The sequence below is a fragment of the Zingiber officinale genome, chromosome 3A (genome assembly GCF_018446385.1).
Source record: "Zingiber officinale cultivar Zhangliang chromosome 3A, Zo_v1.1, whole genome shotgun sequence".
NCBI lineage: Eukaryota > Viridiplantae > Streptophyta > Magnoliopsida > Zingiberales > Zingiberaceae > Zingiber > Zingiber officinale.
In genome coordinates, this window is record NC_055990.1 from 747,733 (window position 1) to 774,395 (window position 26,663).

At 39.0% G+C, this 26,663-nt stretch overlaps 3 protein-coding genes across 4 annotated transcripts; 1 reads left to right on the top strand and 2 right to left on the bottom strand.

The window, feature by feature from the left end:
* Positions 1–10,778: 10,778 nt before the first annotated feature.
* Positions 10,779–14,025, bottom strand: LOC122050935. 2 transcript variants are annotated; one of them, XM_042611814.1, is made up of 2 exons: positions 13,418–14,025; positions 10,779–10,996 (listed from the first exon to the last, which is right to left on the bottom strand). In XM_042611814.1, the coding sequence occupies exon 1, from the start codon at positions 13,862–13,864 to the stop codon at positions 13,436–13,438; it is 429 nt and encodes a 142-aa protein (XP_042467748.1). In that variant the 5' UTR covers positions 13,865–14,025; the 3' UTR covers positions 10,779–10,996; positions 13,418–13,435. The 2 variants fall into 2 exon arrangements, with proteins under 2 accessions (XP_042467748.1, XP_042467747.1); XM_042611813.1 differs by lacking the exon at positions 10,779–10,996 and adding an exon at positions 13,166–13,334.
* Positions 14,026–14,321: 296 nt separating this feature from the next.
* Positions 14,322–21,976, bottom strand: LOC122050934 (AT-hook motif nuclear-localized protein 10-like). The gene is made up of 6 exons (XM_042611812.1): positions 21,586–21,976; positions 19,435–19,487; positions 18,245–18,406; positions 17,747–17,905; positions 17,456–17,654; positions 14,322–14,629 (listed from the first exon to the last, which is right to left on the bottom strand). The coding sequence occupies exons 1-6, from the start codon at positions 21,923–21,925 to the stop codon at positions 14,577–14,579; spliced, it is 966 nt and encodes a 321-aa protein (XP_042467746.1). The 5' UTR covers positions 21,926–21,976; the 3' UTR covers positions 14,322–14,576.
* Positions 21,977–22,193: 217 nt separating this feature from the next.
* LOC122050936 lies at positions 22,194–24,743 on the top strand. Its single transcript, XM_042611815.1, has 6 exons — positions 22,194–22,406; positions 22,712–22,847; positions 23,480–23,564; positions 23,654–23,701; positions 24,206–24,306; positions 24,406–24,743. Exons 1-6 carry the CDS (start codon positions 22,244–22,246, stop codon positions 24,536–24,538), a joined length of 666 nt encoding a protein of 221 aa, XP_042467749.1. The 5' UTR covers positions 22,194–22,243; the 3' UTR covers positions 24,539–24,743.
* The last annotated feature ends 1,920 nt before the right edge of the window (positions 24,744–26,663 follow it).

Below are 26,663 nucleotides of genomic sequence, written 5' to 3' on the forward strand. Positions count from 1 at the left end.
ACATCGGTGGCATACCCTCAAAGTAACGGTCAAGCCGAAGTAACCAACCGAGAGATTCTCAGAATTTTACGGGCTCAGCTCGACCATGAAGGAGGCAGCTGGGTAGACGAGCTGCCGGGCGTCCTATGGGCTCTCCGCACGACACCAAAGGAGGGAACGGGTGTCACCCCATTTCACTTGGTATATGGAGGCGAAGCAGTCATCCCGATTGAAGTTGGGGTGGAGTCCGTTCGGGTACAAAATTATGATGAAAATAACGCCGAACGGAGGAACATGGAGCTAGACTTCGTCGAAGAGGAAAGAGCTAAAGCGTCCGTCCGGCTGATGGCGTACCGGCAACGTATGAAACAGAACTACAACCGGCGCGTGATCCCCAGAGCCTTTCAGGTAGGCGACCTAGTTTGGAAGAAAGTCAAGCCAGTCGGAGATGTCGGCAAGTTGGAAGCTCCCTGGGCAGGACCCTTTGAAGTGGTCGAGAAGCTCTGTTCAGGCGCTTATTACCTCAAGGATGCGGCAGGTCGGATGCTGGATCGGCCATGGAGTGCAAATCACCTTCAGCCATATAGAGCTGGGTGAGAGGTGCACTTTTGCTCTATTTGTGTAAATTCAAAATAGCTGTACTCCTTTTTATCGCAGGAAACAAATTATTCCCAAGGCATTCTGTGTTCATAGCCGAACGGTTGGTTATCCGAAGGCCCCGTGCCGCTTGGCCGGAGGTAAATTTTCGGAGCCAAGCGCTCGACGACGAAGGCCCCGAGCTGCTTAGCCGGAGGTATATTGTACGAGCCAAATGCTCAATTCCGAAGACCCTGTGCCGTTCGGCCAGGTAAACGTTGTCCAAATTAGGCTTAAAAGCCCGACGAGCTCCATCGCTAAAGATCGAGAGCCGCGCCGACCGGCTATAAATATCCGCGCCGACGACCTCCGTCGTTAAAGATCGAGAGCCGCGCCGACCGGCTATAAATATCCGCGCCGACGAGCTCCGGCGTTAAAGATCGAGATCAAGTCGGGCGAAAGTGCGCTAAATACAAATTTATATACTGGTCGCCTATGTACTTGCGATGCAGGAAGTAGAAAGATGAAAGCACAGAGTATCCTCTGCTGAAAGGAAGGCCAAGGTCGCTCGACCGGTAAAGATAGCCTTAAAGGCCGACTAGCCCAGTCGTTAAATCGAGAGCCGCGCCGACCGGCTATAAATATCCGCGCCGACGAGCTCCGTCGTTAAAGATCGAGAGCCGCGCCGACCGGCTATAAATATCCGCGCCGACGAGCTCCGTCGTTAAAGATCGAGAGCCGCGCCGACCGGCTATAAATATCCGCACCGACGAGCTCCGTCGTTAAAGATCGAGAGCCGCGCCGCCGCGCCGACCGGCTATAAGTACTAAATTGATTAAGTCCGATCGGCCATCAGTTTGCCAATACTTCGCATCCACTGAATGCAAACAGCATAGCCAAGCGCTAAACGATTTCGAGGAAAACAAGTCAACTGATTAACCTGATCGGTCGCCTAGTGGGGAACACGTGGAGCTTAACTGACTCTACGGATAAGCACCAAACAGACAAAAAAAAAAGGGCAATGAAGGGCAAACAAAAATACAGGCAAAGGAACACAATTATGCCGATCGGCACATGCAAAAATTTTACATCAGCAGAGCGGATGAAATACAAAAAGTACTTAGAAGAACTCGCTTCACTCCGGGTCCTCAAAATTAAAAAAGGCGGCCGGGATACCGTCAATCATAGCCGCCAGATCTGAAGAGGGAATGCTCAGGTCAGCAGTAAGGCACCCCCTCTTCTTCAAGTACGCCATGGTGACCTTGACCGCCTCGGCAAAGGTTGAAGAGACGCTACCGCCAAATTTCGTGCCGAACCTCTCCGAGCGGAGGTAATCTTGACGTGCAGCAGCCAGACGACTCGGCTCCCCTTCCTTGTACTTTCTGAGCGCCGCTCGGGAGGCAATTAGTGAATCTTGGAGAACTTTTTGGTCCACCTCCGCTTTAGTGCGTTCAGCTGAGCGCCCATCCCGTTCGGCAGTTAATTGGGCTTCCAAATCCTTAGATTGCTGATCTAGGGCTCGGACTTCAACTTTCATCTTGTCCAGATCAGCGATCGCCCGCTTCTTCCGGCTACTGGCGCGCTTCATGTCTGCGTCGCGTTTCTTCACCAATCCTTCAAGTCGAGCCACCTTTGTAGCCAGGTCGGCGGCCTTCTTCTGTTCGGCCTCGAGGACTTGTTTCCCCCCCTCGGCCAATGGACCCCCCGAGACTTGGAGTTTTTCCATGAGATCCTCCAGCTCGGCCAGCCGATGGCTAGTGGCGATTTGCTCCGCCCAATGCTGTAAGTGAAATAATAAAATCAGAAACCAAACAGTAGCATGACGCAGGAAGAAAAATGAATCTACCTGAGTGTCCTGCTGCATGTGGTTATCGCCGAGCTGCTTGGGCGTCATGAGGGCCACCCGAATCTGGGCGTCCTTGAAAAGTTTGGCGAGCGGACCCGTTAAGGTTATTTCATGAACTGGGCTTGATGGCCGATCGGCAGACAATAAATATTCCTCCGATGGGAATCGAAGGGTAGTCTTGATGGTCGGGTGGCCGGCCGGCATTTCCTCAGCCGCAGTCGCCTGGCCCGAGGACTCCCCTATGGTTGAAGTTTCGCCCAACCGTCGTAAGCGACGACGAGTCCGTGGAGGAGAGCTAGAGGGCTGTGCGGTGGGCGAGGCCACTGGGGTCCCGATCTTCGACGGCGTGCGATCTGGCGAAGCGATGTCGATCGGCGCCTGCGGTTCGCCCTCTGGGGTCGGCGGAAGGCTGGAGTCCCTTCGACGTTTCCGCCGAACTTCCAGTGGTGAATCCCCGGCCTGGGGGACTCCCAGCTCTGCTGGAGCAGAGGAAACAAGATCCGCCTCAACCTCCGTTGAAGCGGCTGGGGTAACTTCTGTTTCAGGGGCGGACTGCGTCCCCCCCTCTCCTGTAGCTGTCGGGCGGCTGGGAATCAGACCCCGCTCGGCGAGTTCTTTTTTGGTAGCCGCCTCAATTTCCACGGCTTTCAATTTCAGATGATCAGTAGCCTTGGAGCGTCACATGACTTCAGCTGCAGTAGAAAAAATTAAAATCAGTTAGACAAAAAAGGCGAAGTGAGTAAAGAGTCCTTACCCATGCGGTAGGGAAGATTGGCCCGAACGGGAGATAGTCCAAAAATGTACAACACCCCCTTGAGAAGCAACTGGTCGATTTTGTACCGCTGACCGGACAACCAGTTTGCCGCATAAAGGTAGGCTGGATTGCTTCTGAATTTGCCGAGCTCCGGCTGGTCTGCCATTTGGTTCTGAATGCTGGCCGCTCGGGAAGTCGTATATAGAAGAAGAACTCCTTCCAGTGCTTGTTGGAGGTCGGCATATTCTCAAAAAATTTGAAGCCTATTCTACTTTGGAAAATAAAAGTACCCAACTCGGATTGTTTGGGGTAGAAGAAGTAGTGGAATATTTTGGGGTCGAGTGGGATACTGTGCAGCTTAAAGAGGACGACCACCCCGCTCAGCAGCCTAAAGGAATTCGACACAAGTTGGCCGAGCGGGATGCGAAAATAATTACAAACTTCCAAAACAAAACGATGGGTAGGAAATCTAAGGCCGCCCTGGAATTGGTCCAGAAAAAAACAAATGGTACCGATAGGCGGGTTATGGGGCCGGTCGGTCGGTTCGGCTACAACTATTTCATGGTCGTCCGGGATCCCGTACGTCCGAACAAGACGCCGAGCGCCCTCCTCGTCAAATTTACTCTCCATGGTCATATACCAGGGACCAGGAACATTAACAGCGGGTACGGAAGTGCTCGCCATGACTAAAGTACCAAGAAAAAGAAAGAAGGAAGCCGAAAGAAACTCGGAAACGGAGGACAGATAAAGTTCGCAAGCAAGGGGACGAAAGGAGTTCCCCGCGAAAGGGAAAGGCCGAACGAAAGGAAGGGAGAAGCTTACTGAGGGAAGATGAACGGAGAGGATCACCAGAAAGCCGAAAACCACCAAGAGGCAAGAACTAGGACAGCCGGAACGATGCAGCCGTGGGCACCTTCGACGGAGGAAGCGCAATTAAACAGAGAATGCAGCGTAAGGGCGAAGACGAAGGCTTTATGCGAATGAGGCTGGTCGGCCTCGTCCGTCGGATGCAGGTCACGAGAGACGAGGTCATCATCTAACCGTCCATTTCAAAACAATCGGCGTCCCATCGTACGGATCATCACCGCCACGTGAGAAGAGCCACGTGACGCTCTATCACCAGGCGCAATTAATGCGCCCATACCGCGCATGCTTCGACTTAATGAAAAGGATTTGCGTGATTTTTGAGAAGATTTAGACAAGCAAACATCCACGTTGAGCGCCAAGACATCCAAAACGAAGAGCCAAGCGACTGAATTTGGCATAAAGGCCGAACGGCTCAAGGGATATTATAAGCGACGGTAAGGCGACGACCGCCCGCTCGGACACATAGTCCAATCAGTCGGACTCACTGCCTCCTTCGACTAGACTTGAAGGGGAGGCAAGTGATCCGGCGGTAAGAATGGGGGACCCACTTCCTGAAGGGTCCCAGCCTGAGGACGGATGGAATGGCCGCGTCAAGCAGTTGAGCAGGTCCGAGCGGAGCCAGAGATAACCTAGCCATAGGCTTGGGTTTCCGACGCCAAGCCGGGAGGACTGAATGACCGAGCGGGTGGTCCGTTCGGCTAGGATAAGGGCGAGGATACAAAGGTTAGCCGAGCGGCCTATTCGTTCGGCTCAGGATATGGGATGTCAGCAAAGGCATGTCTGATGATTATGCCGTACACAAGATTTCACGATAGAGGGTCTTGCCGTCACATCACGGAGAGGTCGATACAGTAGCAGCATGGCCTTATAGATGCCCTTCTGACAGACTCATACCTGGGCATGGTCGAAAGCAGGTGATTGCTTTGATTGGCGCGTCCAGGCTCCTTCGAGAGGTCTATATAAGGTCTCCATTTCTCCACCGGAGGTTCGCTGGTCTGAATCTCTGAAGCCACCTCTTTGTTATTCCTCGCCTGACTTGAGCGTCGGAGGGCCGTCGCCGGGATACCCCTCCCGGCTCGGTTTTGTTGCAGGTTCGCCGGAGCACTCGAGGATCCAGCAGGGAGCGCCACATCCCCAGCGTCCATTGACTCCTGGTTCGGACAGGATCACTGGGAAAGAACCTAGAGAATAATAAACATTCTTTCATAAGGAAAGGAATCATTGTAATGCAATTAAATAAAATATTTATTAATAAATAATCGTCTCACAATTACAATTAAAACAAATAAAATGAGTGAACAAGCACGTGAGCAATATTTATTATTAAAAAAAACAGCATCCTAATGTAGATGGGTGGTTCATAAGATATTTAGATGAAGTCTAATGTGAAAAATATTATTAAAAAATTATTAAAATTTTTTGTAATAAAATTTTATTATGATTTTATATAATAAAATTATGGTATAGTTTTTCATAAAAGAATTTTATTATGATTTTTTATAACAAAATTCTATTATAATTTTACGGATCTAGAGTTTATGCACTATTTATAGAAATCATTATAAACTTATTATACAATCATATGAATTATGGAATATGGTTCAATTGTGTAGAGAGAATTATAATAAAGTTTCGGTCATTTTTATGGAGTAGGCACACTGTCACACCACGGTAACTCTTCTTCTTCCTCCTCTTTTTCTTGTCCTTCCTCGTGTTTGCTCCTTTTATACATTTTTGTCTTGTTGCTCCACGTGATCTCTCTTTCTCTCTTCCTTTTCTTCTACGTTAGAGGTTGAGAGGTATTGCCCCTACCTCTTTACACAATAATTGGTATCAAAGCTACAGGTTTTTAACAGATCTCTTCAACATGTCAGGGACGACTCCTGTAAAGTTTGATGAAATCGAAAACTTTAGATTATGATATAGAAGGGTCAAGAACTTGTTGGTACAACAAAGCAAGGTAAAGGTGCTAGGAGAAAGGAAACTGAAAAGTATGGAGAGATCGGATTGGGAAGAACTTCATGTGAAGTCGGTGGCAACAATTAAGCTTTGTTTTACGGATGATGTAATGTTCTATGTCATGGACGAGGAGTCACCGATGGCAGTTTGGCAAAAGCTGGAAAGTCGATACATGTCAAAGTCCTTGACAAATAAGTTGTATCTTAAGCAGAAATTATTCGGACGGAAGATGATAGAGGAAACCGATATAAGCCATTATATCAACGTATTCAACCAGACTGTGAGCGATCTGAAGCAGGTTGATGTGAAGTTCGAAGATGAAGACAAGGTGCTAATGTTGTTGAATTCTCTACTTTCATCTCCTACGTACAAGAATTTAGTTACTATTTTGATGTGGGGTAAGGAAACTTTCAAATTAGAGGAAATCACAGGGCATTGCTAAGTTTGTACCAAAGGAATAAAACAAGTGATGAAATTTCTCAAGGAGAAAAACTTATGATAAATAGCAACCAAGAGCGTGATAGGAGCAAATCTCAATACGGATCGGATAACAACAATAAGGCTCGTTTTAAGTCCAGAAAGAAGAAGGTGATCAAGTACTACAAGTCTGGAGGAAAAAATCATATCAAAAGAGATTGTCCAAAGATAAAGAACATGTTACAAAAAGAAAGGCAGTTCAACAAAGTCTGCAAATAAAGTTGAAGAAGAAAATTCAGAGAGCGCTGATAGAGATATGCTATCAGTTATGTCGAGTTCGGAGCACCTAACGATGCATAAATTTTAGACTCTGCATGTTAATATCACATGATTCTAAACAAGGAGTGATTTTACACCTATAGGGTAGTAGATTCTGGTTCAGTGTTGATGGAAAATGATGCGTCATGCAAAGTTATTGACATAGGGAATGTCAGAATCAAAATGTTTGATGTATGATCAGACAATGTTGCAGACAATGCTGCAGACATGCTGACAAAGCCAGTGATCACAAAGAAGTTCAAGCATTGTTTGAACTTGATCCATATCTCTGAATGCCAGAGATAGGAAGCCCAGACCCAGAGACCCAAGTAGAATTTGTTGAGATACTTGTGTTTTTCGAATGGATGAATATTCGCCAAGGTGGAGATTATTGATGAGAGATTGTTGATGAATAACTCATATTTCGATGAAGGTCAATGTGAGAGATGTCATAGAAGAAAAATCTGTTAAATTTTTTCATAATAAAATTCTATTATAATTTTATATAGCAAAATTCTGTTATGAAAATCATAACAAAACTCTGTTGCGATTTTTCATAACAAAATTTTATTACAATTTTACTAGGCCTGATATTTATGCACTATTTATAGGGATCATTGTAAACTTTTTGTACAATCATATAAATCATGGAATATAGTTTAATTGTGTAGAGAAAATTCTAATAAAGCTTCGGCCATTTTAATGGAGTAGGCACGCTGCCAAACCACGGTAACTCTTCTTCTTCCTCTTTGTCTTTTGCTTTCTCGTGTTTACTCCTTTTGTGTATTTTTGTGGAGTAGGAGCTTGGACGTGGATAGAATTTTATCTTTGTCGCAACGGAACACGCTACGTCGTGTCTTGATAAACTTTTTGGTTCGGGTGCCCAAAAGAGTTCCGAGCGTTCGGACCGAGTTGACATAGCCCCCGCTGGGAGATCTGGGCGCTCGGACCCAAAAGTCAACCTCCTGTTAACTTTTCGGTTTGGGTCTTTCGCTATGGTTCCACTCGCTTGGATGATTTCGACCATCCAGAATAGAACTCACCCGAACCCATTTTTCGACCTTCTCGAGCAACTTTTCGCTTCGATTTCTCGTTCCACGGAAATGTCGCACGCCTCGTTCTCGTCCACCAGCGTACTCTTCCATAACACCTCTCTCTCGAACGCACCGAGCCCGTTGACTCTCTCCTGTGTCATCCTTCTCGCTAGCTGCGTCTTTCGCTCAACTTCCTGTGCTCATAAGTTCCTGCATACTTACACAAGGGTTAAAACACAATATAACCTATCTTGACTTGGTTGATTACATCAAAATTATCACGGGGTGCTTGCAATCTCCTCTTTTTTTATGTGAATAATCCAAGTTAAGTTGGGATAAATCAAACATAAATAACAGTAACATAATGAATTTTGCAAGTACAAAATATGCAAAAAAAAATAATGAAAAATGAATGAATGATACTTTTCCATAGACTTAATCACTAATTCTCTCCTTTGATCACATTAAAATGAGATAATCTATGCAAATAACTAGAAATCAATTGAAGCAAAGTCTAAGGGATAAAATATATTGACTAAAATATCAAGAAATTTTAAGTTTTGAAAATATGAATTTTTTTAATTTATAAATAATTTTTGGAAAAAAATTAGACTTGGAAAAATTTTGAATTTTTTTTTATAATAATTGAACTGTCATATATAAAGCAGATATATTTTTTTTAAAAAAAATTATATTTTTATAAGCAGAAATAAATTATTTTCTATATAAAGTCATATTTCTAAAAAATATGCTTAAAAATAGTTGTTAACCTCGAAAAATCTTAAAATATTTTCTAACAATGTATAATAGCAAGTGACTTTGTAGAAAAATAAAATTTAAAAAATTAAATTTTTGAGAATTTTTAATAATAAAAATTTCTATTTAGATAAATAATTTATAGAAAAATAGTGAAAAATTTCAAGACAATTTTCTTAGATAGAGAAAAGAATAAAGTTTCACAAAAAAAAATGAATTTTGGAAAAAATAGCACTACTAGATATTTTTAATTTGAAGAATATGAATTTTGTTAAAAAATCCATAGAAAAATAATACAACGGTAAAAAAATTTGAAATTTTTCTATAGAATAATAATGAAACTTTATTTCTTGAATGAATTTAATTTTAATTAATTTATAACAGAAATTATGCATAACAATTTATTTGATAATTCTAAGTAAGAATATGAAATTAAATTACAAATAAAATATACATAATGATTTTTTAAAATTAAATATGATTTTGAAACCCAATATAGATTTTTTCAACTGGGTTAATCAAAAATTTCTTAGGGATATATTTTCTTAATATTTTTTTGATTTGACCTTTGTGATATCTAAAGTACAAATTTAGTCAATTATAATTTTTGAAACTAGAAGTAGTTATATTTGAACATGCAGAATTTTTAATTTTTTCTTTCAATTTTTCATTTTTCATTTTTATCTTGTCGAAATTCTCTATGAAACCGTAGTTAGACCTACTATGTTATATGGAGCTGAATGTTGGGCTATGACTCGAGCACATGAGCAGAATATGAGAGTTGCAGATATGAGGATGTTAAGGTGGATGTGTGGACATACGAGGATGGACAAAATAAGAATGAGAGCATTAGAGAGAAAGTAGGAGTTGCATCTATTGAGGAAAAACTCAGAGAGACACGTTTAAGATGGTACGGACATGTACTTAGACGACTAATAAATGCTCTAGTTAGGCAATGTGAAACTATGATAAACATGCATATAAAATGAGGAAGAGGAAGACCAAAAGAGACTTGGTTAGCAACAATAAAACAAGATAAAATTTATTTAAATATAGATGATGATATAATAGGAGATAGAGCTCAATGACGTAAAAGGATTCATATAGCCGACCCCACCTAGTGGGAAAATGCTTGGTTGTTGTTGTTGTATCTTGTCGAAATCCTCTAATCGACAAATATTGCTAAGGTTAATTTTAACTCTTCATTTTCTTTTAATAATTTTTTGTTTTCTATTTCTAATTTGTAAGAACTCTTTTACAATATTTTTATAAATTTAAATAATTGGTTAGAAGACAGAGATCGTACCTGATTTACCTTATTGATTTATAATGTTCCCCCTATAATGCTGCTTTCTTTTGACGATGCTCCCTCTTCATTGATGCTCTCGATGCTCATTGAAGATGAGCTTGCTTCATCATCTTCTTCTTCTTGGTGACTTGCCACTAGTGCAAGTTCAGCGATGGCTTCGATCTCCGATTTGGACGACATTTCGTCCCACGTTGCCTTTAGATTTCGATGCTTTGTCAGAACTGATTTTTTGTCTTTGCTCTTGTCCTTGTTCTTGTTCTTGTTCTTGCTCTTTAATTTAGAACAGTTATCTTTTATGTGCCCTTATTCATTGTAGCGGTAGTATCTTACCTTTCTTCTTCTGCTTTTATTCTGCACTTGATTAAATTTATTAGTTTTATAACTTTTAAATTTCCTTACCATGAACGTTGTTTCGTCATCATCGAGAGAAGTTTCAGAATCCAATTCATCCATTTTTGCCTTTAAGGCAATATTATGCTTGAGATTTGTACATCTTGTTTCATAAACTTCAAATGTTGAAAATAACTCTTTAAAGTACTTACCTTTAGATCCTTAGAGATATAATAAGCATATACTATGAATACCCATTTAGAATTCCTAGGAAAGATGTTAAGCGCGTACTTTAGCGAATCTCGTTTGGTTATCTTTTCTCCAAGATTCATGGGTTTAGTGATGAGCTCCTTAATCTTTGAATGAAGGTGTGCAATGATTTCTCCTTTTTCTAATCAGAGATTGCTGATATGGTTCGGAGCAGGTCTCGTCTCGCTAGTTTGACTTCGGGCATACCTTCGTGTAGCTCCAGAAACTTTTCCCAAAGTTCCTTTGCTGATTTATAGGCGCCGATTCTGTTGATTTCTTACCGAGGTAGCATGCTCAATAGTTGAAATTCGGCTCGTCCATTTACTACAAAATATGCTTACTCCTTCTTGGTTCATTGATATTCATCTTTGTCATTTGGTGCTACAAAATCATACTTTAAAATTAGTAATAAATCAAAATCTGTTTTGAAGAATACCTCAATCTTTCTTTTCCAAATCGCAAATTTCCCCTCAAACTTAGCGGGTAGGTGCACGGTTCGATCATCCTGATGCTTCGATTGGTGGTTAGCCCTCTTAAAATGTCCTTGTTATGATACCAATTGTTGGTTCCTTATGGTAGACGGCTAGAGGAGGTGAATAACCCTGTACAAAAATAAACGAAACAAAAACCTTTTTCAAATTTTACAGCTTTATTAAGATAAACACTGGCATAAAAGTAATTAAAAAACTAATTAAAGATAAAAGAGGCACATCAGCTTACTTGGTTTGCAATTAGGGGATTGCTAATCCAAGACATTGAAAGTCCACTAAAGTCTCCTTCAGATGGAGAAACCTCTTACAGCAGTCACAACTCACAAATACAAAGCTAAACTCAAATGAAATCGTTACAAGTGTTTTGTTTAGCTTCTGAGATTAGGACTATATTTATTTATACCCCGGATTAGGGTGCCTGGAAGGGTTTCAGACGCCTGGACATGGATAGAATTTTATCCTCGTCGTAACGGAAAGCGCATATCGCGTTTTGATAAAGTTTATGGTTCGGGCGCCCGGAAAGGTTTTGGGCGCCCGGACTGGGTTCGACACAACCCCCATTGGGCGAGGCACCCAGAGGGCACCCAGGTGATTCGAGCACCCGGACCCAAAAGTCAACCTCCTGTTGACATTTCGGTCCGAATCTTCCGCTTTGATTCCGCTCGCTTAGGTGATTTATGCCATTCAGAATATGGCTCACCCGAATTCATTTTCCGACCTTCTCCAGTAAACTTCCGCTTCGACTTCTCGTCTCTTAGAAACGTCGCGCGTCTTCTTCTCGTCCACTAGCGTACTCTTTCGCATCACCTCGTCTCTCTGATGTACCAAGCCCGTTGACTCTCTCTCGTACTGTCATTTTTGCTAACTGTGTATTTCGCTCGACTTCCTGTGCTCCTAAGTTACTGTATACTTAGACATAAGGGTTAAAATATAACCGAACTTAACTTAACTTGATTGATTACATCAAAATTATGACCGGATACTTACCGTTACCATAATATTATTCTTTACTTTTTTAATATTATTATAATGATTACGATTAGCTTATTAGAATACGTAATAGTTATTCTCAAACTGTTTTAAATTGATGTTGATTAATTTAAAATAACTTTTATAAATTTTTAATAATTTTAACAAATTGGTAAAAATAGTTGGATATAATAACATTGGAAGTTTAATATTTAAGATTCAAAGTTTTGTGTTTATCTAGAGCACTACAATTATATAGTAGATATTAGAAAACTGTTACCATCATTCCAATATGAATAATCAGCTATTTTCATATCAACTATTTTATAATAATTAAAATATTAAATACAAATTACTGTTATATTAAAATACTATTTATTAACTTCAAAATTATTCAAATTTCATGGACATCATTTTAAAATAGTTATAGCTAAATAATAAATTATAAATCCTAAAATATTAAATTCCAAATCATAAAATTTTAATATTATTATATTAAAATACTTTTTATCAATTTAGTCAAATTTAAAGCTCATCAAAATTATTTTAAATGGAAAAAAATCATTTAAAAATAATTATAATAGTTATTAGATAACTGCTATAATAGGAAGAAACTATTAATTAACTACTACAATAATTATATATTAAGTATCAAAAGTAAAAATAATTTTGAGATAAAACATTTGATGAGATATTTTTTTAGTTATTATTATTTACTTAATTTAATTTGAGATGCTATTTTAATTTTTTTTCTCTTTATTAGTTAACAGGCTGTCTTTTGTTTTAACTTATTATTTTTTATTATTCATCGGAATCCACCTTTTATTAAGCAAGCTCATCTTTTTTTTATTTTTTTTAAAATATCTCACACCATTTTGAGTCTTATTATTATTATTATTTTAATTTCGATGTTTGCTTGCGTTGAATCCTATTACTTTAGTCTTATTGGGTAAAAAAGACGATAACGCTCGCCCCCAGTGTCTCTGTGGACCTCGCCCAAAGCAATCACAAGGGGAGTTAATCACAATAGCCGAAGGACTTAAGGCGCAATGAGCTGAGGAACACGGGGATAAGGGATTGACACCCTTACTGCCGCCGCAATTTGAATCCACATTCATTGGACAAACTTCTACGCCTTAACCAATTCGGATAACCCAGTGGCTACTTTAGTCTTATTGAGCTTTATGACAAGTTGTTTTAAAGATGCGAAACATTCTTCCCCAATAAAATTAAACAAATTCATCACCAAGTATTAGCGCACTTCCAAGAAGGAAGCTACAAAGTAATTTTTGCCCCACAAGAAGGGAAGCAGAAGATCAAACCGATTACGCGACCCAATTTTGATTGCGCTTTAGAAAAGATCGAACTTTACAACGACTCAAAAATGCAGTACAGATCGATAAAGTGGAAAGCAGAAGATCAAACCGATTACGCGACCCAATTTTGATTGCGCTTTAGAAAAGATCCAACTTTACAACGACTGAAAAATGCAGCACAGATCGATAAAGTTATCGAAACTCGACGAGGAGATAATATTGCAACGATACGATGCGAGTTTGGTACCTTTGGATCTTGCTAATTCTAGTCGTATTTCTCCCGCCAGGAGTAGGCGAGGAAGATGACCCAGGAGAGGCTGAGGACGAGGTCGCCGACGATCTGGCGGGGCCAGTCGCGAGCGAGATCTTCGAGGCGGCGCTCGAAGTAGAGGCGCCAGAGGGCCATAGCGGCGTGGAGGAGGATGCATCCCTTGGCGAAGAAGGTCTGGAAGGCGCGGTCCTTGACGAAGGCGATCATGAAGAGGAAGAGGCCGATGGCCAAGAGGAGGAGGCCGGCGAAGGAGTCAGAGGTCTGGATCAGCAGCTGGTCGTGCGGCGTGGAGCCCTGCAGCCGCTGCGCTGTTTCCCGGCCGTGGCTGATCACCGAGACCTCGCTGAGGTAGAACATCATGAGCGCGCCGCAGGTGACGGCCACCGCCGAGTGCAGGAGGCAGATCGAGGTGAAGAGGGGCATTGCGCAGCGCTCAATCCGGCGGTGATGCGATCAGTCACAGGACGACGAAGGGGAGGAGAAGGATAAGGTGGAGAGGGAGAGGCGGCGGCACCAGATCAGATTCTAGAAATAGGGAAATAGGCGTGGCAGTTTGAGGTGCCTGTTTCAGTAGGTCAGTGAAGCTGAATATATATATATATATATATATAATCAATATATATATCTATAAAATACTGATATTATACGCGACTTCTTTGAAGTGCCTGTGTCCCACACGCCTCATGCAATATATTTTTTTTATACAATTTTTTAATTAATATTATTTGTAAAGTTTTGAATAATAATAATAATAATAATAATAACAATAATAACCATCTCCCTTCGTTGGTCTGCTCTTCTTTCTTTAGGTAGTGCCTTATAAGACAGAAACTGTGCTTTTGTTCCACAGCTTGTGATTGTTCATAGCAACCACAACTCGTGCCCAAAACAATTGATAATGATTTACATTTGGAAATTATTCGCAAATACAAATATGGACAGAGACGTTACATTTAAGAGTCAGACTGAGATTTAGAAGACGATAAGGTTGTAGCGAGGGCTCTCCTGCTCGATTGTGCAGCGAATACATTCACGATAGGAGCACAGCTATTGCCCGACTGTTAGTAAAAGCTATACATGAATTTGTTCGACGATTCTCCAGTGTTAATTAGTTGCCCACATCTGATATATTAACTTAGTCTTCATCTAAGAAATGAGATGCTCCACTGTGCCTGTCCTCTTGCCTTCCTGCAAAAAGAATAAACTAGCCTGTGAGACTTTGGAGACATCAATCGTGAGTTCACGACAACAGATTAAAACAGCACCATACACATATGTTCAACAACTGTTAGAGGTATTAAGATAACAGCCATATTTATAGTGAGTTTAGGATTTCTACGATGACTCCTTTATGTTGTTTGTCATTTACCTTTACATTGAAATAAGGTAATGAAATCTTTCACTTTCATAAATTCTAGATGCTATCAAAGCTCCCTTTCAAGGTTTAGATTTTCAAAGAGGTATCTATTGTGTTGCTGTATGCATAGTTACAGGAGAAGCCCACTCAAGGGATTAGTTCCTAAAACCAATCTTCATTCTGGTTTGACTAATCGGTCTAATTTTTATTTCTTGATGTGTTGGCTGGTCCAAGGTTAAAAGAATTGTCACCTACGTCCATCAACTATTTAAATTTGCATGCATATTTCTAGTATAGTATGTTTCTCATTTTATTATTGTTGCATTAAATATATGTTGTTCTTATGAGGCTTCTCTAATTTATATAACAAGCTAAACAGAGATAGTATGAATCTTATAGGTATAGCTCAAAGATTGGCAAAAGTAGTAAGATAATAGGAACAATGGAGTAGTGGATTAAGTCTCATATTGATAATTTAGGTTTAGTTTTGTACATTGAGTCCTGTACATGTAACTATCCTTTTACTACAATGGAATACAATATTTTGAATTTACCCATATGGCCATATACGATTTATAGTGCAATTTCATTAGGGTTAAGAAGCCAGAAATGCATCAATCAGGCCTAAGGACAATGAAGGTTACTCGACTAATTTCATATGAATATTCCATGCTATTTCAGTGCAAAATAATATTGTGATATTTGAATTGCAATATCACAATGTTTGACTAACTACAATGACATGTTTTAATAAAGATATAGTAGTAATTGTTGGTGCAATTGACCTCTAGGGTTTTGATATTTGTTTGACAATACATTTAATGGATTCTAGTTAGGTCAAGGTTGATCGGATGGCTAGTAAGGGTGAGAGGTTTACTGAGTGACTAGTCCTAACTACGATTAGACATGAGAAGTCCTAATTGTGGTTAGGCAAGGGAAGTCCTAGTCACAATTATGCAAAGAAAATTTCAACAGATCGTGGAAACCAGGTAGAAGGATTCGGTAGGTCTAGAGGACCCGATATCGAACCCCTAATGGCCGATCCGATGCTGAGTCATGATGAGTGAAGCCGGGTGGTGAAAACCCTAGGGGAGGTAACCCTAGGTCCTAATGAGTGAAGCCAAATGGTGAAAACCCTAGGGGGAGGTAACCCTAGGTCCTGGTGAGTGAAGCCATGTGGTGAAAATCTTAGAGGGAGATAACTCTAAGTCTTGGTGAGTGAAGGCAGGTGGAGAAAATTGTAGGACAAGGTAACTTTAGGTAAAAAGAAGTCTTAGAGGAGTGAACTTCAAAAAAGGTCGATCGACCGGACCAGCGGATCTTGGTAAATCTAAGTTTAGTTTTACCATAGTATTTTGCATTACTATTATTGCTATTGAATAATTTAGTATTACAGGAAAAATTTTTAGTGGATCAGGCGATCAAACACTGAACTTTAAAGTTCAAACAGATTTGGAGGACCAAATGGTTGAGGTAAACAATTGGAGTGATGCGACGGAGAGGTTGTCTCCCGGGAAGGGACAAACTCTAGGTCGCTGATCCAACTGAAGAAATCGGGAGGTTTTCAAGTTGAGGTCAAGACAGGTCTTACTATCTTTTCTTACTCATGCAACACTATACTATTGTGCTAACTTTGTGTTGCAGGCTGTGTCAACTAACTCTGTTTTGCAGAAATTAAGTGGATCGGTCGACCGAAAAGAAGGTTTAGTCACCGAACCTAGCTAATGTGACAGAGTCAGATTGTGCAGAGCAAAAATGGAATTCAGGTGGATTAGTCAACTGAACCCAGATATCGGTTGACCGAACAAATTTCGGTATACACAGTGGCAGATTCGAATCGCGGTGAAGAAGAAAGTTTCATGGATCAGTCGACCGAATAATTAATGCAATTAATGATGCGAATATCAAATCTCGACAAAGAAGGAAGGCTAGTTGATCAGTCGGCTGATAGAGAGATCAGTCGACAAAATTGATCAGTCAACCCAACGTTTTATCGGTCGACCGAACGTGACTTATAAAAGAACCTTGAGATCAACATCGACGACAACAACTGCTGTGCAACCTTCTGATCTACTACTCTTCGGTTCGTACTGCTACTATGCTTCAACTACATGTGCAAGTTGCTACGAATCTTCTCTGACGATCTGCACTCAAATTCTTCAATTATTGTAGGTATATTTTGTGTTTGCATTATTTTTGTAAGATAGTAGTTTGTTACTATCCTATACATCATTTGTACAAGTTACTTTTTCTCCTAAGATTTTGGAAAGAAGACTCTTATTCTCCAACGGTGCAATTGTGAATCTTGGAGTAGGAGTCAACATAGGCTCCAGATCAAGTAACCAAACGAGTCACTTGTATTGCTTTTACTAGTCTATTTCCGCTGCTTAGAAAGATTTTTAAACGAACGCTATCCCCCCCCCCCCCCCCCCCCCCAAAAAAAAAAAACGAGTCACTTGTATTGCTTTTACTAGTCTATTTCCGCTGCTTAATCTCTATGCAATCATGCAAAAAATGCGATAAAAAGGATGCAACACGAAGTAAATACATCAGAATGACTTTAAGAACGAAATGCCGCTGAAGTAACCAAATGAGAATTTTGAGCTTTAAGAAACTTTTTAGTGTAACTTCTTCCAGACTTTTAATGTAACACAAACCTGACCAATCTGCTGGAGATTGTATGACATGATTGATTTCACTACCATATCTTCCTGTGAATTCTGTTGACAATCCAAGTGTGGCTGTACTAAATGTTAATCCAGCATTTAAAGAGGTGGGTAACTTTCCAGTAGGCACTGCTGCTCTACTATCAATAGAGCAACCATCGCCATCAATTAAAAATGACCCAGCAATTACCTGCAACATATCGACTGAGAATGTCAATTAAACAGATGCCCCATATAGATGTTAAAAAACAGGAGCTTGGTAACACCAGATTAATGGTTCACCTGCACAGGCTCTGCAGCCACCAAAGGGCCTTTGACACCACCCCCCACTACACGACCATCAGCCCCAGAAAGGCATATACTTAGTCCACCTGTCCTCAAATCCCCATCAGCTCTATTATGCACAAAGGAGCCAGAAAGTGATAGAATCTCAAACTTCCCCTGGAAAAGTTACACAGGAAGTTTTAACCTATGTGTAGCGATAGGATCCTACTTAAAAGAAATCAGATTGCAGATATAAAAGTGAAGCACCCTAAGTAGTGTTCAATAAAGGTTTAAGTAGTTGCAAAGTAAAGGGGACAAGCAAAAGCAGAAGCAGAAGATTTGGCTTAGCGGAAGCAGAAGATGTAGCTTAGTGGTTTAAATTCTCCAGTGAACAAATTGTATGCCATGCTGAAACAACTATTAGAAGTATATATGCATGTAAGTGAATGTGAATAAAATGTTTCAAAAAATCATGGAAGAGGAAAAAGAAGTACAAGAGTTAAAAAGGCAACTTGCCTCATAGGTCACAGATCCTCCAAAGACTGCTGGATGAAGAAGAGATGCCTTAGAAATTGAACCAGAGGCTGCAAGAACACAAAATGTGTGTTCGAATTGTTGTACAAATGACATGATTTTCTGTGCCACATCCTTTCCAAAAGAAAATTTTGTGTTACTAAGCTGCAGATAAAAGGTATAATATTCTTTATATCATTATCAATGATACAGCTAAGAACAAAAAAATGCAATGTGGTCCTTTGAAGGACAAGGTAATATGATTAATAGCTGACCAATCTTCAATGTAACATAATCAAAGATATGTAAGTGGGAACCACAAATGAAGACTTATCATAATTCATTAATGAACATCAAATGATGGAATGGTCCACATAATTTATATAAGGCAACATATCTGAGTTGTTTCCATTGCTGAAAGAAAGAAGAGAATTAGGGAGGAAAGAGAAAAAATGAGTAATTTTTGTGGAAAAGTTCAGTAGGGAAAGAAATTAAGGATTTTTTTCCCTCTTCTCCCCAAAATTGGTCCAATGAAATTTAGTGAAAGCATCGATGAAGCCACTTCACCTACACTTGTTATCGCCTCAATCTTTTGCACTAACTACACAAATCCACTTGCCTCCTTTTATATAATTGACAAGTGCAGACAAGTTAAAAGGATGAAAGTTTAAATTTATCTCTTCAAATATAGGTCTTCCATATTTATTTCTTAAAGGAAACAAGAGAGAGATGATCCATCCTTCAACTTATTCCTTCCCAATCCATTCTTCAACTTATCTCTTTAATATATAGAATCTACCATCGAAAGGAGAAGAGCAGTGATACTAGGGGTTGCAAGAGGGAGTCATCGTCCTCTGCCTACCTCTTGAGGGCGGCGAGGTCATCCAAGGCAGCAAGCTTAAGCAACAATGTTGACATCTCTGTTGTTGGCAGACCATCTAGCATAGTACAGATTTTATTTTGTTTCAGTTGTTGCCCATCTCAGGAGTTAGCCATTGCCCTCCTAAACTAGAGATGTCATCATGTGTCTCATAATTGAATCTAGGTATTATGCTCCAGATTAAAGATCTCATAATTGAATCTAGGTATTATGCTCCGGATTAAAGACAACTGAAAGAGAAAAAAATGTGCTCGCTTTCAAGTGCATGGAACAATTGGAATAAACTTAGTAACTGAATAAAGACTTAAAACACCTCTCCAGCCATAACTGTAATGACATGTGTCTTGAAGCCATGCCCTGCATTTCCTGCAAAATAATTTGGTAATGAAATATTGCAGCTGAACATGGAATTTCAAGTAAACTGAGAAGTTAGAAAAATGTTATCATCTCTACCCTGAATAAAGAGCACACAATCAATTTGAACCTTTAGGTAACCATGGCAAGATATATGCCATTTGGCGCACAGACTAATATGCAAAAGGGAATTTAGCAAGGTAGACCTATGCAAACAAGCAATTGCAAAAGTATAAAATTATGGAAAACATTAGAACAAATAATGGATGATTGAATGCACAAATGACTGATCAATGAGAAGAGAAGACTCAGAATTAGCTTGTCAGTTACTGCAAGAATCAGAGAATGATGATATCCATTATTAACATAATTGGGTCTTCAACAAAAAAATTATCTATGGATGTTCTTCAAGGATTTTGTGTCTTGTGTGTGTTGAGGGAAGGGAGCAAGAAAAGTTCAAAACAAGGAAGCAAAAGCAATGCCACATCAAAGATAATGCCTTTTCGAGTACAATCACACATGATTTTGAAGAAGGGTATGCATGAGGAACACCCATGGTTCTGTGGTTCAGATTAGATTGTACACATGTAACATGCAGGCACAATAATAGATGTATATGCTTAGAAGTATTTAACTTCAATGAGAGTCTAATGGAAATAAAAAAAGTCCATGAAATATAATTTACGCTTACCATGTAATAGGTACAAGGAAAACATCATTCAAATTCTTAAAACTTAAAAATGTTAGACTAGAAAACTTCCCTTTGAGATAATCACAAATTTTTTTTTCCTAATTTTGTAACATTTTTTCATTGAGGAAACTCTTCCTTTTTCCATTCTATTGGTTCTACATATTGGATGAAAGTAACATAAATTTAATTGGGCATTGCTTATTGTCTCATTTATCCTACTATAATCTTGGGATGAACTAATCACCAGTTCAATCTATTTCTGCCAATTGATGATTAAAACAATGAGGTTGTAAATGCATATGAGGGCATTTGCAATGCTATAAATCCTACATATGCATATTAGCCACATATTTTTTTTATAAAACAATGATCCACTTAAAAAAAAAAAGAAAATTAAAAACGATGGTCTTGGTCAAACAAACTGAAGTATATATTTATGTTTTCTTTTTTATGGATTGATCAAAATTATCATGAATAGTGAAAGACAATTAAAAAGATGAATGAATCAAATAAGGATTGGCTGTTGCATAATGACAGTGAAAAGAATCTTAAAGTCCCAATAGCTATGGGTTGGTTGGATACTTAGGAAGGTCCTTTTTACCATTAAACCATAATTCAAGCAAGTTGCAAATCTCATGTTAGTTGCTATTTATAAGTTATATGACAGCTACATAAAATTCTACGGCTTGTAACTATACCTCATAACTTACCAATTATAATATCTCTATATCAGCTTAACAATTATATTATCAATAATATAATATTTGCTTATGAATAATATTATAGCTTATAATATCTTTAACTCTCACTCTAAATCACCTCACACTCTAATGAGAGCACCAAAGTGACACTACTAAAACCTTAACCCACCTCCTTGACACAAACTACTCCCTCCCTCATGACATGAGACCCTTCCTTTCCTCTGACACAGACATGGGGCTCCCTCGCCGCCTTATGACTTACAACAGAGGTTTGTTTGCTTGCGAGACACTCACTTTTCTTCTTCCATTTGCTCTCTACAACTACAAGTGAGTTAGGCTACTCTAGACTCATTTTTTTGTATCCGCGCTCATACCACATTGTGTCGACAGAAGTACAATGAGATAAAATGTTGAATCCAAGTATCACAGTGGATGAAAATAAAATATCACACCGTGACTAATGTGTGCACATGAATCTCAAGGCTCAAGCGCACAGGTACAGCCCGTTAGCACCCATCAAGCCTGCAGTGCTATCTGAACTGTTCATGTACAATATGACATGTGGCTACACAACTAGTGCCAATCCAAAGAACATTACTTTGTGAATGAAGTTGTATTCATACGTCTTCATTTTCTTCCGAAAGTTAGATATGAGACTAAAGTATCACAAGAGGTCTCTTCTAGACAATATGAGAAAGTCATGAAGCAGCGAACGAACCGAGCGACGCGAGCTTAGGTTTCTTCGACGAGGAGGGCGAGGCAGAGGAGCCCTCTTTGGCGCGAACGAAGGCGGAAGGAGAAGTCGGGGACGAGGAAGGAACGGTCATAGTCTTGGGTTGGGAGGCTGAGCGGGAAGGCGGCGGGGGTCCGTACTTCCTCGGCCTGCCGCGCTTCCTCCGGACGGGCTCCGCTGGAGGAGACGCGTAGGCGGCGGAGGCTCCAGAGGAGAACATTGCGTTGTGTGCAGAAGAGGAGGAGGTGACTCCGCCGCCTCCATGGTGGTGGGGATGGTGCGGCGAGTAGGCCGAGAGGAGGCCGCTATGATCGACCCCATCCATGCTCGGTGGAGAGCAGAGCAGGGCAGGCGGGAGGGAGATGTGGGATTTGGGATGGGGAATTTTTCTAATTTTTTTTTCGATTTTTAAATTATCTCTCTTCCCAGATAATGATTTTTTTAATAATAATAATAATAATAATAATAATTATTATTATAATATTGGGCCAAAATGGATTGCCCAGCCCATCTCAGAAAACAATTGGATACGATGAATTGGGCCAAGCCCATATTTTGCCCTTTTTAGGTCAGCTCGGAAGAAAAGGATTAGTGAAGGCTGACAGTCGAGCTCGCCGCTCCGACTCCCAGGGCGACACCGAAAATGGCGGCTTTGAAGCTGTTCTCCCTTAGGAACGCACTCCGATCTACCGTTGCGCCTCAGGTCTGCCCTCTTATTCGGATGAACTCGCTGAGACGCCTGTCGACGGAGAGCCAAACGGTTCAGGATGCTTCGGACGATCCATTTCTTCGAACTCCGGAAGAAGGTGAGTTCAGTCGTTTAGTTTCTGCCTTGTCGTTGTGGATGCTTGCTGATCCTTGTTTACGCTGACTAAATTACTCCCTTTAGCAGTAGTTATCCTACATTTTTGCCTTTATGTGTCTGGTAAACCGTAACATTGCATCCTATGATAGCGGGCTTCTGTGGTCAGACATTCGATTTTTTTCTCTCTCTTGATCATTTCTAACTCTCAAATTTATTTCTTGATTAAATTGGTATTTTCTTTCAAATGTATTTACATCACAGAACATGGCACTGGAAATTTGATGCTCATAACCTTTCTGTGTGCAGGTTTGATCTATGCAAAAGTGACCGGTATTGGGTGGAATACGCTGAAAACTGATGTTATTAATTTCTTTGACGAATCTAATTTGTCAACTGATGATATAAAGGTCGAATATACGAAGGCATACAATCCAGTTGGCATGTAGGTCTATCTTCCTCTTCTAAATTTGTGATTATTTGTATTATTTTTGATTGATTACTAGGGCTTTGTCTACTGAGGGGACGAAGAAGGCAAAGAAAGCAAGAGTGTTGAGGAAGGGAGAACGAAGGAAGGAGTGAGGGATTTTCTTTGGTTTATCCAAAAAAAGATAAAATGAGAAAAAACGGCAATAATAACCGTTAGATATTTTTGTCATTTACCAAGATATGCATGGTTAGACTGGTCTTGAAGTTTTTATCTAAAGGGGATTTTGTCTCTTACTTTTGTTGCTTTGATTGAAACTTTTATGTGATCTACAAGGATACGGATGGTATTTAACTTTTATAAAACATCATGTATATTATCATGGAGAAACAAATATCTCTCAATTATCACTGTCAGTTATCAGCCGCATTTCATATCTCAGCAGTTGAATCACTATTTCATTCTATTGATTTTTGTTACATTAGTAGATTAATTTGCTTATGTTCCAATCCTCTTTAGTTTGCCAGTTTGTGTTCATTCCTAATATTTGCATTAGGAATGACATATTTTTATTTACATTCTACAAGTTTATTCTTAATTTGTATGTAATATCAATTGTCTAATTCTTAAATTACTGTCTATAAGAATAGGTTGTTGCAGTTTTCTTCTCAGTCTGCATTTGACTTGGCACTAAAGCAAAATTCTAGGAAAGGTCGTCTATTCAAGATAGAGAAGGTAATAGAATGGAACCTAACCTGTCCTCCGGTAACTGGTATATTTTTTAAAATTCATAGTTAAATGATCAAATGTACTATTATATGCAGGTTGATCGTTCCCATTGGGACCTAACAATCTCATATGATGGCAAAGCGGTGAGCAGACTTTCTTATTTCTTTATTAAAAACTTCAAATCTCAGTTAAAGACATTTAAAAGCATTCTCCTGTTGATTCTTAATTGTGAAAAATTCATGAGTTTATTATGTCATTCTCATTCATTTTAAAAATTTCAAATTCAGTTATTTGACACTTACAAGTATGATCCTATGATTCTTAATTATAAAAAACGTAAGCATCTGGTTAAATTCTACTGGGATCTGGGAATGATTCTCATTCGCCAGTGATTTCAACTTGATCCCAGAGTCTTAAGACAATGGACATATTCTACTATTATTTTTTTTAGATTGACATTTAATAAGACATTCTAAATTCTTAGTCTTTGTTTCTAGTTTATATTTTAGTTTCAGTTTCATTGGAACTGCTCTAATTAGGATTCACAAAAAAAAGATTATACTTGCAGTTTCCTAAAACATTGTCAAATCTGAATTTTCACAACTACAAAGTATTTTGGTCATTGGTTATTCTAAAACATTGGGCAGGTTATGCTGGAAGGACTCCCCCTGAATTCCACTATAGAGGATATTGAGCGATTTCTGTCGGGCTGCAACTTCGATCCCTCTAGATTCCAGACTTCTGTCAGGTTTTATGCTTACACTTTAGTTTTATCTATCTAGTTTTATCGTAATTAATGTACTTTTATTATTCAACTCTAATATATTTTACCTTTGCCTCATTGCAGGCCAGGTTTCCCAGATCCTGTAAAGCTTGCAATTGTCCACTTCATGTCGAGGATTGACGCAACAAATGCCTTTTGCTGGAAGAACAGGAATTTCTGCCAAAATAATCCAGTCTCAGTGCGGGTTCTCCAATAGATGACTTATCAATTGATTTTAGTGACATTTTTTTCTTTTCAATGTGTATCCGAGTGCTGATGCTGGGACAAGTAGAAAGAGGATGCTGCTTTTGTTGTGATGTTGTTACTATAATGCTGCATTGTTCTATGTTACTACCTCTCAATAATAACTTGGTGAAATGCTGGGACACAAGTAGAAAGATTTTTTAGTATATGAACCTAGACGTGTAATTCGCATCATTACCTAGTCCTTTCTACAACACATGTTGCCTGTATGCCCCCTGGAATACAAATTTTACAATACGTAGTGCATCTCATTGTTCTTAAGCTGTATTTCTCCCTCAAGTAATTTCCTCTCATCCTGAGTTCAAATGCAATGATGATTTTGGCAGAAAACAATCCGCCAAAAACTGAGTATTCGACTTCAGTCCAGAGCATCTGATGGCCAAAGCTGACGCCACTTGGAGATCTCATCCTTGCTTTTCAGTTTTCTGATTTCTCTGTAGAATCCATCTGTTTCACTGCCTTCCTCCCTGTGATCCTTCCGATTAATGAATGCTTGTCTTCAAGTAGAGGCAATCAATCCAAGAGACTTCATTAATTTACTTCCATGGCGCCGTAATGGTAGAACAAGAGACGGTCCTCCTCAGTTCATCTGGATATTCCTCCCTAACCTCTGCTAAATCTCTCTTCGGATTAACAAAAATTGGTAGATTTAGAGGGGATCGAAGGGCTTTATAGGAAAAATCGAAGAGCAATGATATGTTAAGGAAAAAATTTCAATGAAAAGTACATATAAATTCATGTCCCACAATTTCATTTTTTTGGACCCTATCATTTATGTGCCTATTTTTGAACTTTTCATTGAGATTTTTTCCTTAAGCATATCAGTTTTCAAAATCGAATTTAGCTAGATATCCAATAATTGGTTGCCATAGAATCTATTGGCTTATTCTCTTTAATTAATTAATTAAGACAGCATGGTGGACAATCCAACGTTCCATTTATATCAAAATAAATCGCCATAGACTTGGAAGAGATAATTCATCCTCATCTCCCATTTCTGTAAGAGCATCTCCAATAGAGGATATTTGGAGGAGATATTTCTCTAAATATCCTCCCCATATTCCTCATTGTGGGGGATATTTGAGAGATGAATGGAAATTACCGGGCACAAATGTGCCCTTGTGGTGCCCACTATTTTGGTGGTTGCCACTATTTTCAATTTTTTTATTTTTTTATTTTAATTAAATATGGTGGGTCCATCAAAAATGGTGGGTGTCGTGACTTTTAATTTTTTTATTTTTTTAATTTAATTAAATTTTGAACATTAAAATAAAAAAACAAATCAAACGTTAACGTTCGAAAAAATAACGTTCGGAAAATTAAACGTTCGAAAACTTAAACGTTGGGTAACGTTCAATTTCTCCCTATATGTATATTCTTTCTTTCATCTATTTTTCATTATTTCCATACCCATTACCTATCAAAAATTTGGAGAGAAATGGATAAAAATTCTGGTCATTATTTTAGGGATTTATTCAATTCTCCAAATTTGGTTGAACACATTTGTTAAACATGTCATTGTGATGAGTAAATAATTAATATATTATATATGAAATATATTTAGTTATTCAATTCTGATTTTGTGAAATATTTGAACTATATTGTAGTTTTTTTAAAAATGTGTACGCCCGATGTTGTATTGTTTTCATTTAAAAAAAATATTAATATTAAAATAAATATATTGAATAATTGTCTAAAAAAATATTTATGAATAAATGATAGACGAAATATATTAAAAATATATATTAATTTTATTTAAATATAAAATTATATGTAAGTTAATAAAATGATCATGGGACCCATAAATATTTGATTGGTGGGATGTTTGATTGTGAAGTTGAAGATATTTGAGAGTGAGATATTTGATTGGTGGGATCCATAAATATTTAAATGGTAAGATATTTCATTATAAAAATTAAAATATTTAAATAATAAAATATTAAAAAAATATATGAAAATGAAGACCACAACTATTTAGGAGAAATATTTCATACTATTATAGATGCTCTAATGAGCTGCTATTAGTTGGATTTGGATCCACGCAATCCAATTATAATAGTGTTTGAATTAAGGGATTG